The sequence below is a fragment of the Stigmatopora nigra genome, chromosome 3 (genome assembly GCF_051989575.1).
Source record: "Stigmatopora nigra isolate UIUO_SnigA chromosome 3, RoL_Snig_1.1, whole genome shotgun sequence".
NCBI lineage: Eukaryota > Metazoa > Chordata > Actinopteri > Syngnathiformes > Syngnathidae > Stigmatopora > Stigmatopora nigra.
In genome coordinates, this window is record NC_135510.1 from 19,269,648 (window position 1) to 19,290,304 (window position 20,657).

Consider the following 20,657-nt stretch of genomic DNA (forward strand, 5'->3'; position numbering starts at 1 on the left):
AACTAAGTAAATTAATTATCATTATTTGTCTGTATTTGTGGGGAAGGAGCAAATGGATATATGCCTTTTCCTCGGCGACTAATTTGTATCCCTCTAGCAGGGGAATATGAGGATTAAGCAAGAAAAGGCAGGGAAAAAGTGCTTTAGGAGAGATTATGAGTCAACACTTGTGCCTTATTTCAGTCATTTCCTTATTGTCATCTCCACTTTGACGGGTTCTTAAGAGGTTTAAGTGGAAAAAGCCCATGTTGTGAAATCATATTCGGCATCCTCTTTGAGAAATGGGATTACATCTAACTGAAAAAAAAGAAAACACATCTTTAATCTTAAACTCTTGCGTCAATGTGAAATAAAATATTCCCACCATGTTTTTTTGCGACTTATTTTATTGTTGACAGCACTTAAGTCATTTTTCTAGTGTTTTTTCAACGCTAATGTCGTTTAAAGAGCTAACAAAAAGGTTACATATAAAAATAGAACATATAAATTGGGGCAATATACTGTATATACGCGTATATATATAAAAAATGAAGTTGACACTGTACATTTTCTTCTATTTAGTAGGCACCATTTCCATTTTTCCCCCTCACCAAAACCTTAATTTCGTCCTAAAACCGAGAAAATTCATACAATAAAATAATTACATTTTTCCTTTTCAATGCGTGGTGAAACAAACGGATAAATAAGACGGAACTCAAGCAGTGAAATGAGCCTTAACACGTGGTTTGTGTATTTTAAATAAACGTTAAATATGACAGTAGCTTAAAATAGATACGGGAAGGGAAATCAAAAAGGAGCTGCCTTGCCCCGGCGATATTTTCTGTTGTTTTGGATGAGGTATTAACTTGGACCAGCGCTCCATCACGACAACCCTGGAAATACTAGACGTCATTTTTTTGAGTTACCTCCGCCGAGGAAAAAAATTTGGTTCTCTTTAAAAAAAAAAAAAAAAACGACTTTAAAATTTAAATGGTAAGTCTTTGGATAGCATTTTCCCAATTAAAGATTTATATTTTGTCTAACATTTTCAAATTATTCAATTAAGTGGCATTTCAGGTAAAAAAAATGTTAATTTAATTTTTGAGTTACAATTTTGGCGAGTATATGTAATTTAGAAAAAATATATAAATATTAGTTTATTGTTTTGTGGGGAAAAATATTTTTATCTGAGAAAAGGACAATTATTTAGGGAGAATAAAATAGTTTTGGCTTTTAAAAAAATATATAATTTAAATGTCATTTAAACGGTTACAATTTTGGTGGGTATATGTTATTTAGAAAATAATTAAAATAAATAAATTGGTTTATTGTTTTATGGGGAAATTTTGTTTTTTTAATCTGAGAAAATGACAATTATTTGGGGAGAATGAAATAGTTTGGGCTTTTTTAAAATATAATATTAATTTAAATTTCCAAAATTACAGTTGAAGCATTTGCATTATTGCAACATATTTTGTTATTATGGGAGTTTTACCAAAGCACTCAAATGAAATTATTATTATTATATAGTACTTCAAATTAGGCTGGCGGAGGTTGACGTTCTATGGCGTGGCATTGAAAACAGGAATGGGGCGGGGCTGGGGGCGTGGTCAAAAGGCCGCAGCATGTCCAGGTTGTCAGTCAAACTGAAAACCCGGGCGGAACGGCGGTAGCAAAAAGCAATACAGACCGCGGCCCCGTCATTTGTAGTTGTCGAGCGACTGAGGTAAGTCAAGACCCTGCCGTCCTTCCCAGCAGGTTGTTACGGGGCATCTTTGCCGTTATTGAGGATGATGCTGATGAGGTCACCCTCGTGTTCCTTCATATGTTCCATCAGGCGTTCCTTGCTGGTGGACTCCAGGCCGCAGATGCAGCAGCAGAAGAGTAGCACGCAGTACTCCACGCCGCCACTAGTGACGGGCGGCTGGGGCGATGGGGCGGGGTGTTCGGGGGCCGCCCCCGCCGGGGACTCGGCCGCGTCCGGCGAGCTCTTCGCTGGAAGCCTGGAAATTGATAAACAGTTGACAATAAGCCCCGAGATATTTTGGCTGCGATATCATTACAAAGCACTTGTTGAGGGCCGGACCATTTTAGATATAATATTTAGATTTTTTTTTTTTAATAAATTGATTAAAGGGCCTGAATATTCAGTTTTTTAGAGATCTAAAACAATGTTTACTTCAGCTTTTTTTAAAATATATATTTCTAGATTTGACAAAATGATTTTTGAACTAAAAAAAAGAAAAAATGGATTAAAAATGACAATTATTGATTTAAAAGGAGGACAATCAGGAAAATATAATCAGGAAATATAATATCCATCTAGACTTGAATTTGATCCTAAAACACTTTCGCGGGCCGCGCAAAATGATGCGGCGGGCCAGATTTGGCCCCGGGGGCACCACTTTGACACCTCTGTTCTACCGTATTTTGCCGCATATAAGCCACCTCCCCACGAGAGCAGTAAAACCAGGAAGTGTCCATAGCCGTCTAATTTGGTTGCTTGGAAATATTTGAAAATAAGAGTTGACGTACCGCGTACTCTGCGAGATGGCCTCGTTGATGGCTCGGTTGACCTGCTCGTAGTTGTAGTTCTGGTCCCCGGCGTGTTTCCACATGTGCGACTTGAGGGATGGCGGGTGGCTGCACACGTAGCCGCACAGCGAACACCTGAGCCACCGTGGCGTGGTAAAAAAAGCGGGTGTGAAGCTTCAGCCTTTGACCTATTTTAGCTTATGCTCACCTGTATTGCTCCAGCAGCTGCACGGCCTGCTGCTCTTGAGGATGTCTTCTCATGTGGCTCTTCAGGCTGTTCATGTTGGTGGTGGCAAAGTCGCAGTTGCAGCACCTGTAACAAGAAGTGTATGTTTAACTGGTTTGTTCCACTAGAATGCCACTTCAAAGCGGAGATAAAGCTTGTGTTTTTACTGCCATCTGGTGGACACATTGAAAAGTGCAAGGTGATGATAATAGGATGACAAAGCCTATTAAACGTGTCGCTATCAGGTTGTTACAGGTAGATGCGATGGTGGACAAGGATTTGGTGGAAAATTATTATATATTTATTTTTGGGGGCAATGCGAGCTCACCGGTAAGGTTTGTCAGAGTTGTGTATGCGCCTGTGGTTGCGGACGCCCACGTAGGTGGCGCTGGTGTAGTCGCAGACGTCGCACTTGAACGTCTTTTGAAGATCGCCTTCTGGAAAGGAGAAGATACATTTGTTATTATATTTGAGCTTAAAATGGTTACATTGATGATTTTTTGCCATGACTCAAACCGGAGCTTTTTCACGGAAATTTAAATTCTGTTGAAATGTCCACAGTGTTCTCGTTACCTCTGCGTCCTGCGTCTGATACGCACAGCTTTTCTTCCAGACGCACAATTTCAAGTAATGTGCTTTTTTCGGACGCAAAGAATTTTTTATCAAAAAAAAAAACCAAAACACATATATCCGATAGCAAACCAATTTATTCCACATAATCTTTGCGAAATAATTCTCGCGAAGCAGACACTAGCAGACGAAGGAGAGAAAGCGATAGCAAGAGTTTCGTAATAGTGTAAGAAAGATAAAAAATGTTTCAGAAAAAGCAAAACAGTCTGGATAGTTATTTCGCAGTTAAAAAATACAACTAGTAAGAAAAGAACTGCAGAAGATTCGATCGATGATCATGAAGCAAAACGGGGGAAGCAAGGAAAAATACGCACATTTCAAAAGACTTTTGGCTGCAAAGAGAGGAGGATCTACGAGCTGAAAGACTAGTACAATGATAAATAAACCCTAACCCTAAACCATATAATAAATAAATTAAATCTGAATGTTTATATATCGTTGTTTATGTTTTATTTGCATCCGTAGTATGTTGGGACTCGTGACAAGTTTCCTGGGACGCACAGTTTTCAGACAAGCGAATCCCTGGGACTCGCAGTGTGCCAATTGTAAAATTATCACTGTGTCCATTCCTGGAAAATGTCCATTCCTGGAAAGTGACAATTTCTGGAAAATGTAAATTTCTGGAAAATGTCCAAACATGAAATAGTTTTTGATGGCTTGATTTGACTCCTGTTGATAAAACTTTGACGAGAATGACCTTTAATTTGAAATGAATTTTATATTCTCACCTTGGTCGGCGTCCGGCTCGGCTTCCTCCGCCGCCGTTTCATCCACGGCCGACAACGCCGCCGCCGCTACATCCACACCACTGTGATGGTCGCGCTCGTGATTTCGCAATTGACTCTGTACGCAAAAATAAATGGTCAAATTAAGACGGCATGGGTCAGATTCAAACCGGCGCCGACCGACCGACCTTGTAGTGAAAAGACCGCGTACAAGTCTTGCACTGATGCGTCCGACTCTTGCAATGGCGGAGCATGTGGGACTCCAGGTCTTTACTGTCGGTGGCCACGTGCTGGCAGATGGGGCACTGGTAGGGTCGTTTATGGCGGTGCGCCCGCAGGTGCTGCTTGACGTAGCCCTTGCTGCCGCTACTGTAGCGGCACAGGCGGCAGCGGTACGGACGCTCGCTGCCGGCCACGTAGTCCACGGGGCCGTCGGGCGGGGCCCCCGCAGCGCCCGCGCCGTTGGCGTTGTCCCGCAGCTCCTTCAGGATGTCCTCGTCCGACGCGTTCTGGTCCGAGCGCTCCCGCAGGCGCTCGATGACGGTCAGGAGGGACGAGCTGATGCCGGCGGGGGCCACAACGGCAGAGGCCGAGACCACCACCTCGGGGTTCCTGCAGGTCCCAAAAAAAATTAAAATAAATAAGGTGGTACCTTTCTACATACGAGACAGGTGTCAAAGTGGCGGCACGGGGGCCAAATGAGGCACGTTGCATCATTTTGTGCGGCCCAGAAAAGTCAATCATGAGTGCTGACTTTCTGTTTTAGGATCAAATTCAAATGAAGAGGAAAGACGGATATTACATTTCTTGATTTTCCCCTTTTTAAATCAATAATTGTCATTTTTTAAAACCATTTTTTCTGTTTTTAGTTCAAAATTCATTTTGTAAAATCTAAAAATATATCAAAAAAGCAAAAATTACATTGTTTTAGCTTTTTGGATATATTTTTAAAAAACTGAATATTTTTTAATCCATTTATTTAAAAAAAAATCTAAATATATCTAAAATATATGCGTAGTTCATTTCTATGGGAAACGTTGATTTGAGTTACGAGTAATTCGACATACGAGCTCAGTCCCGGGACAAATTAAATGAGATTATTGATGTGATTATTCTCCTAAACGTGGTACATTGCACTTTACGTACTTGCGGTCTTGGTCCACGTCCTGTCCGAGGAGGTCGGCGGCGTCGGCCTTGAGCTCGGCGGTCCTCATGGGCATGGCGACCAGGACCTCGGCCGCCAAGGAGTGCAGGCGAAGCGACTCCGAGTGAGTCCTCTTGCGTCCGGCCGGGGGGACGTTCTCGTCCCGAGGCGAGTCGCCGCCTCCTTCTTCGCGCCCGTCGTCCGCCTCGGGCTCCAACAGGAGGGGGGCGGCGGCCAGGCCGGCGTCCTCGGCGGACGGAAGGCGCTCCACGATCACGTTCATGTGTCCCGCGCCGTTGAGGTCACTGAAACAGGGTAGATCACAGATCCGATTTTGACAATATATAATGAAAACGGACTGCAGTAATATAGCGGTTAAAGTAAACCAGACATGGCAGCATTAATCAAAAAATTGCATTGTGGGGTCACCCCTAATATAATGTTTTTTTTTCTTCAGTAGCTTTTGAGTTTTGGCGTGGATTTTCACATTTTTGTGAAATTAAAAAAAAATTAAATAGTGGAAAAAAATGGCTACATAGTGAATTGGTGATAAGTGAAGACGTGGTATTTAAGGGATTACTGTAAATGCCTTTTGTCCACCCAATTTGAAGAGACCAACGTTATAGTCAGATAAAATGGTGATTTTAATGGGAAAGTATGAAAAAATGCTAAATCCATGTTTTTCTACCAAAATAAGGTTGCAAACGAATAATTTAACCAATGTATTTGACATAAATTAACTGAATTGAGCTATATTAGTTTTGATTGGTTGTATATTTTTTTAAAGCAAGAATTGTTTCAATAGTGTCTATGAATACAGAAATATTATTCTGTATATCTCCATTTTTGGGTAATGCTTAATCTAAATTACTAAATATTAGTTTTGATTTGGTGTATTTTTACAGCAAGATTTGTTTCAATACTGTCTATAAATACAGAAATATTATAATAGATGCTGTATACCTCCATATTTTTTAATTATACTGATGGACCATTGACTTATCTTAACTCATTAACTACCATAGCAAGTTGTCAAATTGGATTGGACGCCTATCACCATCCATAGCAGCTAATGAGGTATCACCTAAAAACGTAAACCAATACATTAATTTTAGTTTTTAAAAAATTCCAATCCCCTAAAAATTACGCTTAGTTACACCATCAAAACAAAATTTCCGCGTACCTGTTGATAATCTTCTGTGCCGACGTCAACAGGCTGTCGGCCGGCGACGCCGTCTCCGCCCTCACGGCGTCCTCCGCCTCCACCGCCGCCCCCTCGCCGCTCACTTCCTCGCCGGCATCCTCTTGGCCGTCGCCAGACGGGCTGGTTTGGTCTTCGGAGAACGGCGCTTCAAGAGGAGCCTCACCGACCCGGGGCTCCGCCTCTTGCCTGGCGGGCGCGGGCACAACCGCCGCCGGAGTCGGCGCGGAGGGGGCTTCCTCTTCGAAAACCGGATAGGAACAGTCCAGGAGGCCGGCGTGCTTCCAGGCGTGCGTTTTGAGCATCCGCTGTTGGCCGCACACGTAGCTGCAAATCAGGCAGCGGTACAAGCCGTACTCCTCGAAGATGTACCATTTTTTGGCCTTCTCCTTTGCATCGCCGTCACACTGCAAATTCAAAACACAAATATTAAACACCACAACTGGTCCGGCCAGAACTGAACGTTAAAAGTCCAAAAATAATAGCTTAATGCTAATATACAGTGGAACAAGGGTTTAACGTCAACTTTATTTCACGTGGGCCAATTTAGATTAGATTTTTTTTTAAATAAATGGATAAAAAGCCCTGAATCTTCCATTTTTTTATAGATCTAAAATATTTGTAAAAGTGGCGGCCCGGGGGCCAAATCTGGCCCGCCGCATCATTTTGTGCGGCCTGGGAAAGTCAATCATGAGTGCCGACTTTCCGATTTAAGATGAAATTAAAATGATAGATATAGATGTACATTATATTTCCTGATTTTCTCCTTTTTAAATCAATAATTGTCATTTTTATTCTATTTTTTTTCTGTGTTTTAGGTCCAAAAATCATTTTGTAAAATCTAAAGATATATTAAAAAAATAGTCAAATAAACATTGTTCAGATCTATAAAACAACGGAATATTCAGGGCTTTCAATCCAGTTCTTTTAATCCATTTATGAGAAAAAAAATTATCTGATAAATAATATCTAAAATGTTCCTAAGTATATTAAATGTCCTTCTTTTCCCCCTTTGAAATCATTGTCATTTTTAATGCATTTTTCTGTTTTTAGTTCCAAAATCATTTTGTAAAATCTAAAAATATATTTTAAGAAAGCTCAAATAAACATTGTTTTAGATCAATAAAAAAAATGAATATTCAGGGATTTTAATCCATTTTTAAAATCCATTTAAAAAAAAAAAAAAAAAAAGTAAATATTCTAGTAAAAAAAGTTATTGTTTAAGCAGCCCGAGTCTGACACCCTTCTATCGCAAACCCGCCGGCTTTACCTCGGATCCCACCGGGTCGGCGTCCCTCCTGGGTCCGTCCTCGGCCTCCTTGGCTTCGGCACCGTGCTCCACGTGCATCCTGACGTGCTCTTCCAACTGCGTTTGGTCCCGCGAGCTGAAGCGGCACTCGGAGCACATGAGGATCAGGTCCTGGTTGTGTTCGTTGTGTTGCTTCAGATGCTCCTTGAGCAGCGCCAGCGTGGGCGAAAGGTAGGGGCAAAGGCTGCACTGGTAACACGTCAACGGGCGCTCGTCCTCGCGTGGGGAACCTCCGTCGTCTCTGGGTCGAGGCCTTTTGTGTCCCGCTAGCGAGCAGCGGCGCTGCGGTCGCTTCTCCACGATTTTACTCAGTTTCTCGATGACCTGGATGAGCGAGTTGGGGGCGTCCACCGCGTGCAGCTGATCGCCATTTTCCGACGACGGCGCGGGCGAGGAAGAGGCGGCGGCAGCGGCGATGAGCACGGCCACACTGTTGACGTCCTCCATGTCCTGTCGGGAATCCAAAGATAGTTCATGATTACATTTTGAAAATAGTTCCTTTTTAATCATAAAAAATACATTTTTTAAAGAGCCGTACACAATGAGGTGATAACATAAACCCTAAAATATAGTTTTGATTTTCCATCTTGTTCAATTTTTAAGAATTTGTTTTGATTTTTTTTATAAATGGATTAAAACCCCCGAATATTCAGTTTTTATAGATCTAAAACAGTTTATCTTAGCTTTTTTTACTATAATTTTAGATTTTACCAAATGATTTTTAAAAAAAATGACAATGATTGATTTAAAAGGGGACAAATCAGGAAATGTAATATAAATCTATACTCTCCATTTTAATTTGATCCTAAAACAGAAAGTCGGCACTCATCATTCACTTTCCCGGGCCGCACAAATTGATGCAGCGGGCCCGATTTGGCACCCTGGACACCTCTTTGACACGTACACTATTTGATGCATGCAAAATGTCCAGACATATCCTTATAAACACTTTAGGACAGATAAATTGCAGCCTTTTTTAACAAGTACGTTTATCGTTGGAAATTGTTCATAATAAAACTGTTAGTTAGAACATGTACTACTTGTAATCACGCTAACAAACATCCTTGTTTAACCAGATTGGACGTCGACCGCTATTAGTAGCAAATACAAATTGAAAGTGATGATAGGGAGTGTTAGTTGTTGATAAGGACGTTAAATTTGATAAGACGACACGTGCTTTTGTTGACATGGCTAATTCAAGGGGAAATCGTTCCTTTCATCTTGTCCGATTCCTTCACTTTCCTACCAATAGCCGCTTCCCCTTTTCTAACCACTTCTGCTTTGTAGAGTGACTAACGCATACGGAATTCACTCGAAGAGGACCGGGAGTCATTCATAAATTCACTCTCCGACATCTGACGTGTATTTTGACGTGTTTTAACAGCTAACTAGTCGAGCTTCTTTGTGGACGCGAGCGAGGCCTCGGGGCACCTGTTCGGCCACGTCTAAAAATAAGTCGCTACTTCTTTTCCATGTGTGGAATTTAAGTTTAAACAACGAGTCGACGAGTTATTACGCATAGTACAATGCCCGTGCTGATATTAAAGAGTCGTAGCGTGCTCGTGTTATAAAACTGGCAAAAATGGTGAAATGTGAAGTTTGGATACGCTAGCTAGCATCAGTTAGCTCCGAGGCTAACTGTATACAAACGTGTTGAAGCCGCTTCGGCAAAAACGGTCTCATTTCTGGATAATGTGTAACTAATATATCACTACACTAAACATTAAATATAAACTCACCGAGTCGCCGCGCTCTTTTTCCTGGAAACATGCAAGGGCTCCCGTTAGTTTCACTCGGTAGTCATAAAAAGAAAGTGGCCTCTGAGTGTCTTGTGTGTGTTGCCCACATTGCAAAATGGCGAGCATGGACATGGCGTCACGTGACTCCAAATTAGTGTCAGGTGACCCGTGAGCTGGTTCGTCATTGGACTTCCAAGGGACACACCAATGGTGCCTTCATAAGCTTCTCGGAAAGTAAGGAACTTTCCATCTTTCCTCACGTTTGAGTGGCGTAATGTATTTATCCAATGGAAATACATCTGTGGTAAAACAGACAATATAAACAAAATAAAAAGAAACACTGTAAACATTGTTTGTCAAGATAGTATAACCTTTGATAGTTTTGTTAGAAGAACCCCTAGGAACGCTTCATTTCACGTTTTACAAGTGAACATCTCATTCCACGCATTACAAGTGAACGCTTCAGGATTTTAAATCTGAAATAAGCATACGCAAAATCGAACAACCTGCTTAGCAATAATGTAAACTATTTATTCACACGTGTAACATGTTTAAAACTAGCAAAACTGAAACTATATTCGATTTCCAAGGTTTCAACACTAAATTAAATTCACCATAATTTTGTTATCATGAGGTAAATTTGATTTCAATTGCAATCTCACTGGCTGCAACAAATGAAACAATTCTGGTCATAAGCTCACTCAAAGGGTTTTCATTTCGACATCCTCGCATGATGTAAATGCACCCATTTGTCTTTCACCTCCATCAGCAGGCCGGGGTTCACGACCATTCGCTCATCAGCGTCACTCATCCAGACGTGCATCCCCGTGGGCGGCCGGCTGGCGTCCAATCCGATTTGACAGCTCATAAAGTTCCCGTGGCGCGCTAAGGCCTGGCCCCGGGCTGAGAAAGAAAAAAAAAGATGGTGGCAGAAAGCAGGTTATTTGGATTGCAGTATTAAAGTAATACTTCAGTGCAGGCCATCAGTTCACACACGCCTGTTTCAGTCCAACTGGGAGATCTGTGGTGCACTGGGAGCAAATAATACAAAAATGACTTTTTTTTCTTTTTCATTTCAAGCCACACTAAACGCACATGTACTTATTTTCTATAAGAAGTACCAAGATCAGGAAATGAATCAAACAGACACGACTGACATGTGAAATACTTCAAATTGAATAGAGGGGGGAAAAAAAAATCAGTGATGGAGTTTAATGGATTTGAGGTGGAGCTGCAGTTCCGGATATCGCCACGAGAGGCCAGTAATGACAAGCAAGTCGACTTTAGATGATTACAGTCATTTCAATTGAACGTATTATTTTTTTTAAATCATTTAAAAGAGGACGACTGGATTTGTGTTGTGTCATGTTTATGTTTTGAGTTTTATGACAGCGTTACATTTGCGACCTCCTAGTTGAGGTGGATTATGGGGAATAAAGTTGAATGTGGTGGATCAGTGTAAAAAATAAGTTGAATGACGTGGAGTGAAGTTGAATGATGTTGACTCAGAAGGATTAATGTAGAATAATGTTGACAGATGTGGATTCATGTGGTCTTGTGTTGAATGATGTGGAGAAAATGAAATAAAGATGAATCACGTGGAATAGCAATGTGGAATAAAGTTGAATCACGTGGAAGAGCAATGTGGAATAAAGTTGAATCACGTGGAATAGCAATGTGGAATAAAGTTGAATAACATGGAATAGCAATGTGAAATAAAGTTGAATCACGTGGAATAGCAATGTGGAATAAAGTTGAACAACATGGAATAGCAATGTAGAATAAAGTGGAATAACATGGAATAGCAATGTGGAATAATGTTGAATCACATGGAATAGCAATGTGGAATAAAGTTGAATCACATGGAATACCAATGTGGAATAAAGTTGAATGACGTTGATTAATAGGAATAAAGTTGAATGATGTTGATCAGGAATGAAATTGAAATGGAATAATATGAAATCATGTTTGGTGGTAATTCAAGTGGAATTAAATTGCATGACGTGGAAATATCTGGAATAAAGTTGAATGACATGGATTGTGGAGATAAAAAAATGTGATGTGAAATGGAATATGACAAAGTGAACTGTTTTTGTAATATCTGGAATTAGGATATTTATGAAAAGCATGAAGGAATAAGAATAAATGGTGGATGTGGAATTGGAAAGTAAAGGAAAGTTTAAAAAGTGATTTTTTTGGGCACCAAAAACTGTAAAATTGAATGTAATAATAATGTGGATACTGTCATTTATTATTAAAATCAAAATAATATCCCCCTCTTTAAACCTAAAAAATGACAGCCAATGAGTTAATAGCATTAATTTTGACTTTTGTCGAAATCCCCCCAAATTTTTTGTTTAGCAAAAAACGTCAAAGAATTTGAGAAGGCAAGTTTTTCGAAGATTCCATCATAAATCCCCGCCATCCCATAAAAAGTCAAAGCAGCTATTTGTACCTTTAATTGCTTCCTTTTAATGACTGAAAACGTGTAAATGAAATTTACCGGCAGCGTTAACGAGCGTCAATTTGATTGGACGCTCGTCCGGCCCCTATCCCAAGGTCTTATTACCCAAATAAACAATTATTTATAACAAATCGGACATCTAATGCATCAAATTAACAACACAATCTCACATTTATGACATTTACTTAAGGTATTCCGCCGGAAGATGCTTTTTTGCCCTTAAATTTATTTCTATTTTTAGGGGAATATGTGTTGTTGTTTTTTTATGAGATGGTCGCTTTATGTGCCAGATTAACAGTGGCGGACATCTTTTTTTTTTCTCCTCCTTTTTTTTTATGCGTGATTTACGATAGCCGTAAAGTGGTGCTTTTATTGGGCCGGAGCAAATCATGAAATGGTGGACTTTTAAGTGCAATGTTCATCTCACGTGCCAGAAAATATCGCCTCGTAAAAGTCAAAGTTATCTACAAAGTCAACCAGTCAAAATATTTACATGATGGCGTCCTTAACACTCCACGGGGCGCCCCTCGGTGGCCATCGACGGCGTTCAACGTCCAAAACGTATCAATCGGGAACATTCGGGGCTAATTTATCGTATTTTCTCGCATATAAGCCGTATGTAACTTCAAAAAATGATGACTAAATCAAGGGTAAAACATTAATGTTGATGTCTATGAAGGAAATTCAAGAAAAACTCACCTGTGCCTGGCATTGGTCGCTTAGGATACACTTCCTGGTTGTACTGGTCACATGACTTCCTTTTTAAATTGAATTTACTCATGATATGGATCCAAATATTGTAGAATCCAGTAGATGATCCTGTGGATTGATACAGTATCTCAGAAATAGCACAATCGCTGAATTTTCTTAAGATTTTACCCTTCAAAATAAAATATTTGCACTCCTATTAAAACTATGAATATAGAGGTGAAAATTGTGAATTGTGGGAAGGCTTATACGAGAGAAATTGTAAAATTCAACCATTTTAAGGCCGTTTTAATGGCTAGTATGCAAGAAAATATGGTATTTTTATTAAATTTTGTTTGTTTGTTGTTGTTTTTCTAAAAAATACAATTTTTTTTTTTAAAAAGGAAGTGATCCAGTATATAACTATTTATTGGAATTTATCTGCTTTGTTTTTAAACAGCTAGGAAATTATATTAGTATTTAAAGAAATTAAAGTGCTATCTTTATCAATTCTATTTGATATTTTTTGTCCAATTTAGTGTCATTGGGAAATATAACCAAAAACGTCAATTGGACATTGACATATTTCATTAGTTATACTTATATCTTTTCTTATTTTTTCTCCATACATTAAGCACATATACTTCAATAGATTTCAACATAAAACCATAACACACTTAAAAAACTCTCCAAATTTAAAAAAACTAATACTTCATGTGTGTCTTGTTATACCATAAAATTTGAATATTTCTCCTTTCAAGATTCAAACTGCAATTAAAATCCCTCACGCTCTCCCCTTCACAAGTTAGCATGAAACTCATTAGAAAAATGAAACATTTTGCCATAAAAAAAAAACCCAGTCTATGTCATTTCCCTCATTATGCATGTTTAATGTTGCCGTTGCTCTCAACTGGACACTGACAAACATATTTTTTATTTAAAAAACTACAATATTACTACCACAGTAACTAATTCCAAGTGTAAAACACACTAACGGTTTGGCGCACGCACATACACACGCATGTACGGCCGGCCGGCGCAGTTTGTCGTGTACTCTCATCTGTTTGCTCGCCGTTCGCCGCGTCTGAGCGATGGCCTAATAGGATAATGAATTCAGTGCGGAGCCGCCGTGGCGGCGGCGGAAACATCGGGACCGCGTCGGTACTCGTGTGTGTGTGTGAGTGTGAGGTGGGGGTGTTGCGTTGGGGGTTAATACAACGTGATAAATATTTGATTTCTGCCGGGGCCGCTCCGCCACCTACAGAATGGGAAATGGCTGTAATGCGATTCACAACAGATTGTCCTCGGGGAGGCCCCAATCGCATCTACTACACACACGTGTGTGTGTGTGTGTGTGTGCGTTTATGTGTGATTGTGTGTGTGTGTGTGTTTGTGTACAAGCGAGGTGACCGACCGCCTATGTACAGCCAGGGGAAATAAAGGAACAAATCGGCTTACAAATCAGGGCACGCGCAACAAACGCCAACCCCCCTCGTCGATGGTGGTGGTGCGGTGACCGTGAACTCCGCCATCAGGTGTATTCCGGAATGACAAAAGTAACATGTTTTCTGGGGAATTAGATGCCTATAAGCCTTAAAATGGTTGAATTTGAGAATTTTTCGTGTATAAGTCGCCCACCTGGTTCAGATTTTGAGCTCTGGATTTGTGGTTTTAATAGGGGGGTACAAATGTGTTAATTTGAAGGGGAAATATTAAGAAAAATTGTTGCACGTGCTATTTCTGAGTACTGTATAAATCAATTTATAATTTGACTTTCCTAAAAGGCATTGCCTGCATGTATGTATACAAATTCAAAAAAAAATGCATCTTATGCAAAATACGATGAAAATATTTTTTTTATTTATAGACATCAAATTGAGTTTTATCTGTTTATATTATTGGGGTGTATAACCGGACACATCGGACGTCTATCAGCGTCTAAATCTACTTTTTAATATTGTCCTTTTTAATTTCCGATCAGGCATATAATCCAAATAAAAAGGACCCGCGTAAATGTCGGCCATCTTGGCTAAATGTAGTACGTTTCCCACCTGGCGACTTTCCTCTTATTGGAGCATCCATTTTAGCGCTGTCTCATAAAAAGTCCGGACGCCCCACCGACTGACCCGCCCACCTGCGCACCTCCAAATATCAAATGCATATTTCAACACACACACTGAAGAGAAGGGCTGTTCTTATTGCATACACTAAATCATAAAGTGGGGCGCTAAAGGTGCTAAGGTTATGTTTTTCTCTCTGGCGCTCGGACCTAATGGACTGTTTATGGCTACGCTAGCTCGCATATGGACGCCATAAACAAGGCTAATAAAAGTGTCGTCAATCACCCCCGACCCGAACGGGACGCGGCAAAGACGTCAACGATTGGACGTTTACAAGCGCCGTTACGAGACTCGCATTCCGACTCGGATACGTTTGCCAGAGTCCGACTCGTCGTGGCTTGGCGGGAAGGACGGCGTGTGGAAAGACTGGACGTATTGACTCCGCCCAAGTCTGTCAATCGCATGCTAAATTGAGATTGGTCATTTTTCTGGCTGTGGTTTATCATGAATGTTTAGTTTGCCGGTGTAAAAACAGGCCGTTTGATTGGCGGCAACTAGATATCAAATGGGCCGGATTATTCATTTTGACTGGGAGGGGCTTTTATTAGCCCCTCCCAGAATTTTCAGATTTTGCGACTGTTTTTCCAAGTTGTATTTAACAAATAGTTTCCTTTTTCCAATAGTTAGTTCTTGAAAAGCATTAAAGGAAGTAAGCACACTACTTTTAAAATAATGGAATATGGAATGGATAAGACTAAGTACCGTATTTTCATGGCAATAAGGCGCATTTAAGTCTTACAATTTCTTCAAGTGTGCTTTATATATGGAAAAAAATTAAATGTCATTAATCGACGGCGCGCCGTATAATGCGGTGCGTCTTATAGTCGTGAAAATACTGTAAGTTCAAAAACCAAAATTTTCAACATTTCAATTGTTCCGTAAAAGAATATTGCTTGATCTTTTACAAATTCCCAAATTAATAGAAATTGATCAAAAAGCAACAGAAATTGATCAAAAATTAATAGAAAATGACCTGAAAGTGCCCTAAAATGACGAGAAAGTAAGTCAAATTGAACTCATTGCCTACCATAGATGTCTTTTATGGATGCTCATCTTCCAGTGCCATTGACGGTGATGGATGTCCAATCCAACGGCTCGATTCTAAAAATGAAGAAATTGGACATTGCAATTAGCAGGTAAAGTTCAAGCGGATTTCATGAGAACATTTCTAAATATGGTCTGCTGTAAAAACCACATTTGTGTGACAAATGGAGCAGCGCTGATTATTAAAAATATCATTATTTCCTTTCATTTTTTTGCTTTAATTTGTCAGTCGGACACCAGCAAAAGGGCAGCACCACTTCCAATTTAATTGGACTCAAGTAGGCGGACGCCAAGTCACTCCAATTTTACTTTAGCCAGATATTAATACTCAGAAAACCTTTTTAAATTTATTTTTAATTTCAACCACCGGTGACATTCACGCTGATTTAAATGAGTTACGTCGTGAAAGGGAAGGGGGAAATTGAAATTTAAACTTGTAAGAAAAGTAAAAACTATGGGTTCGCTTCATAGCTGCCAGATTCCCCACTTCAGATAAATTTGGACATCTACTAGTACAAAAGGAATGTATATTCGTAGCATATTGGAAGATTTGACGTCTATCAACGTCATTTGCAGCCAATCATGACAAAAAGATGAAGAGGCCTTCCTAGTCTTAGACACTGCAATTCCAAGTCTAAACTATAGAAGGCGCTGTTTGCCACCAAGACAGTGAAGTCCCCTTTCTGATCCTTAAAGTAATGACAGTCACATGAGATAATAAGATGACATTTTATAACATTTCATCTGAATATTATGTATTGTTTCGCTTACAAAATACACATTTTAAGAGAGGATTTGAGAAGGAGTCTCATTCAAATGATGAAAAGCAGTAGTTCATTTTCCTCATTGACTTTGGTGGTATTTAATATACAAGAGGTTGATTATAATTAACATGCGGCTATCGTCGCCCGGCGGCCATTTTACCTGCATGGAAAAGAGGCGTCTGCATATTCATATACGACGGCGGAGATACATTTTTATTTTTAAATTGAGAATGACGGCGAGCGAGCAGGCGACATGGACCGGCCGTGACCCAGCATGCCTTGCTGCATTCTGGAAACAAATAACGGTTTTACTTTTCATTAGTCTACTTTTTAAAGTTTCCAAAAACCATATACATTCACAAACTTTAAAATCTTCACAATTCCCTCACCCTTGTCGACCTATTCATCACCATTGACGGCAAGAAATGCCTAACCTATTTGAACAGGGAATCCTGTCAAAACAAAGTGCTGATATCGGCTCCATTTTGACCCGATCCCCTCTTTTCCCGACTGTCCCTGAACGCAGCGACGCTGACATCTGCTTTCTACTGCTGCGCATGTGTGAGAACGCCATTGTTTGGCCTCCAGGGCTTTCATTAAGGCCCAGTGTCCAGAGGTAAAAAGTCATTCATCTCCCCTGTTGTCAAGTGCCAGCACACACACACAAATACACACCTTCAGTGCTTTAATTCTTCTTTTATCCACTTCCCTCTCTCGCCATTGTCCGCTCGTCCCTTAACACAAAAGAGGGAGGCTTTGAGCGGGAAAAAAGAACGGATTAAACCAAGTCCGAAAAGGTATGTTTTGAGCGGGGGAAGAAAAAAAAAAGAATGAAACCAAGTTTAAAGAAGAATGTTTTGAACGGGGAAGAAAAGAAAAACGGATAAAACCAAGTCCAAAGAAGAATGTTTTGAACGGGGGAAGAAAAAAATGGATGAAACCAAGTTAAACGAAGCATGTTTTGAGCGGGAAAATAAACGGATGATACCATGTCCAAAGAAAAAGTTTTGAGCGGGAAAATAAACGGATGATACCATGTCCAAAGAAAAAGTTTTGAGCGGGGGAAACGGATGAAACCAAGTTTAAAGAAGCATGTTTTGAGCGGAAAAAAAGGATGATACCAAGTCCAAAGAAGAATGTTTGATGTAGCAAGTCAGCGAGCGACCTTAATGAATCCTTCAGCACCCTCGTTTCTTTCTTTTTTTCCCCATTAATTAGAGCTGTCAAAAGCTAAGTATCTAGCCGTGTCGCTATCTTTGTATTTGCCTCCTTCAAGCGTCTGAGTGGGATAGCGTTAATTAAAAAGATATCAAATGACGAAGCCCCCCTGAGCACCGCTCTCAAGTCAACTTGTCACGTTTCGGGGGGGTGTTCGGCCCATACCACTTTTGTCCAGACTGTGACGTTTTTTTGTTATATTTTTTTGTTCACGAGAAGAATAAAAATGGGGAGAACTTCACAAGGTTTCACAGTTTTAACTTGCAGATCTTTGCTGACAAAGTGCTGACTTCAATACCCTCAATTTTTCGCAATAAAAGTGGCAATTTTTTTTCAGTTTGTTTGGGCCTGCCACATATAAAGTCTTTTATTTTGTTCACTCTGACTACCAACAGCTTATGTTGTGTTTTTTTAGGCTAAACCAAGGTTGTCAGACTCGGGTTGGTTCGCGGCCGCTTTAAATAGAGACATAATATTTAGATTTTTTTTTTAAATAAATGGATTAAAAGAACTGGATTAAAAGCCCTGAATATTCAGTTTGACGCGGCGGGCCAAATTTGGCCCCCGGGCCACCACTTTGACACAGTGATCCTAAAAAATGGTTCGTATATGACAATAACAGATGCCTGTTTTGTCCGTTATTCCCTATTAAACTTGAATGCAAAAAGTTTCCGATCATGTAAAAAATGGCCACCGAAAACGCACTCAAAAAGGTCGCAGGGGGTGCTGAAGCCTATCCCAGCCCACTTTGCTCGTCAGCCAATAGACAAAGCACAATTAGATGAATCGCTAATAGCTAGCGTCTATTTGGCGTACAACTAGCTTTGCGTGCGTGTTTTGGGGGATTTTGGAGGAAAACCCATAAGAAACCCACACAATCCCAAGAACAGACAAATCCCACTGAGTAGAGTCGCAAAGTATCAAACCCTCCATCCCCAAAATGCATAGCATGCCTTCTAACCACTTAACCACCGCACCACCCACACAACATCACACCAGCATAACCCAATAAAACCCACCATCCATCAACCCTTGACCATTGTTATTTATGACTTTTAACTCACTGTTTTCCATGTTTCATTTGTTCAACGCAAAAAAAGAATTATGAAGATGATATTTAAAGGATATTTTCCCCATTAAAGGTCAAGAGACTTCATCGGATTGAAGAAGCTTCAAGCTAGCTTGCTGGTGTTGGAAGGCGCTAATGGACTAGAAGGATTCTTTGTTCCTGACATTTATGCTAAAGAGACACACACACACACATATACACATTAACATACACACACACACACTTGTGCGTTTTGCGTCAAGCAGCCGCCATTTAAAGCGGCAAAGTGCTGTTGCCGCTGGTCGTCGGAGTGGCAGGCAGACGTCCTGAATAAAATGGAGTAGCATTAATATTAATAACGCTAAAGTGCCTCCATAATCAGACACTGGACTGTCAGGTGGATTCGCACTCGCGCGCGCACACACACACACACACACACACACACACACACACGTTGAATCCACATTTTCATTATCAGCACAATGAGGATTTTTTTTTGTGCGCGCCGGGGGAAGAAAAAAATGAATCAAAAAATAAAAGGGTGGCCTGTCCACTCTGGTGCGCGCAGAGGGTTTTAAGAGCAGGTGTGCGCAACGTAAATATTCTAGCAGCGTGTCAGGGGAGACCGACCGGTCGCTCTCTCGGATATTCGACGGACGGTCAGGGCGGAGAAAAAGTAGGGGAATTAAATGGGATCAAAATGATTGGTATTTCTATTGAGGAGGTATAGTGGTATGTGATGTATCAATGAATACATATAGGAAACATAGAATGCATATAATCGGCATGTAGTCGCAATTCTAATGATAACAAGATCATGCAGGGGTCGGTAGAAAACAAACATGTGTCAAAGTGGCGGCCCGGGGGGCCAAATCTGGTCCGCCACCTCATTTTGTGTGGCCCAGGAAAGTCAATGATGAGTGGCGACTTTATGTTTTGGGATCAAATTCAAATGAAGAGTAGAGATGGATATTACATTTCCTGATTTTCCCTCTTTTTAATCAATAATTGTCATTTTTTAAATCAGTTTTTGTGGAAACTAAAAATATAAAAAAAGCTAAAATAAAAATGGTTTCAGATGGATGAAAAACTGAATATTCAGGGATTTTAATCCAGTTCTTTTAATCCATTTATTTAAAAAAAATGTAAATATTATATCTAAAATGGTCCGATGAATGGCCGAACAAAATGATGCAACGGGCCAGATTTGGCCCCCGGGCCGCCACTTTGACACATGGGCACCACAGTGCCTAAACATATTCATTTTTTTATCAATTCATTTTCTGAACCGCTTATCCTCACAAGGGTCTGAATTCAAACACCTTCAATTGCTAGCCAGCCAATGGCAAGGCACCAGGAGACAAACAACCAATCACCAGGGGTCAAGTTAGCATACAATTAGCCTAGCATGCTAGGTTGCGGAATATGGGAGAAAACCGGAGCACCTGAAGAAAACCTACACAAGCCCAGAGAAAATAAGCAAACTCCAATGAGTGAAGACCGACCTGGGATCAAACCCACGACCCTAGAACTGCGAGCCACACGCGCCAACCAACATTTTAATGTAGTTTTCAATGTATATCACTATGAATGGCAGCCAACGAGTAAACATAAAAATAAAAAATATGTTTTGTCACACTTTTGCACTTTGCGACGTCTCCTTGACCTTTGACCCCGGCAACTTTAAGGTCAATTAGCCAAAGCCGCTACATATTTTTAGCCAGTATTTTTAAAACCAAGTCGTTTTCTGCAGGGGTTGTTTTTGAAGAATCACCCGCCACCCGCCGCTGACCCGCCTCGACTGTTTACTTAAAGAAACGGTCG

The 20,657-nt window shown here is 40.4% G+C and overlaps 1 protein-coding gene across 1 annotated transcript in view; it reads right to left on the reverse strand.

Annotated features, from left to right (window-relative positions):
* Nucleotides 1-1,323: 1,323 nt before the first annotated feature.
* Nucleotides 1,324-20,657, reverse strand: part of znf507 (zinc finger protein 507) — an 83,409-nt gene continuing 64,075 nt past the window's right edge. Inside the window, exons 5-17 of the mRNA XM_077713931.1 lie at nt 15,787-15,860; nt 12,652-12,771; nt 10,249-10,391; nt 9,489-9,787; nt 7,711-8,199; nt 6,423-6,847; nt 5,242-5,544; nt 4,284-4,707; nt 4,099-4,213; nt 3,069-3,177; nt 2,723-2,827; nt 2,515-2,649; nt 1,324-1,982 (exon numbers count right to left, since the gene is read on the reverse strand). Of these exons, the coding sequence (XP_077570057.1) occupies nt 1,742-1,982; nt 2,515-2,649; nt 2,723-2,827; nt 3,069-3,177; nt 4,099-4,213; nt 4,284-4,707; nt 5,242-5,544; nt 6,423-6,847; nt 7,711-8,199; nt 9,489-9,620 (2,478 nt within the window). The 5' untranslated portion in view covers nt 9,621-9,787; nt 10,249-10,391; nt 12,652-12,771; nt 15,787-15,860 and the 3' untranslated portion in view covers nt 1,324-1,741. The remainder of the gene's footprint in view (nt 1,983-2,514; nt 2,650-2,722; nt 2,828-3,068; nt 3,178-4,098; nt 4,214-4,283; nt 4,708-5,241; nt 5,545-6,422; nt 6,848-7,710; nt 8,200-9,488; nt 9,788-10,248; nt 10,392-12,651; nt 12,772-15,786; nt 15,861-20,657) is intronic.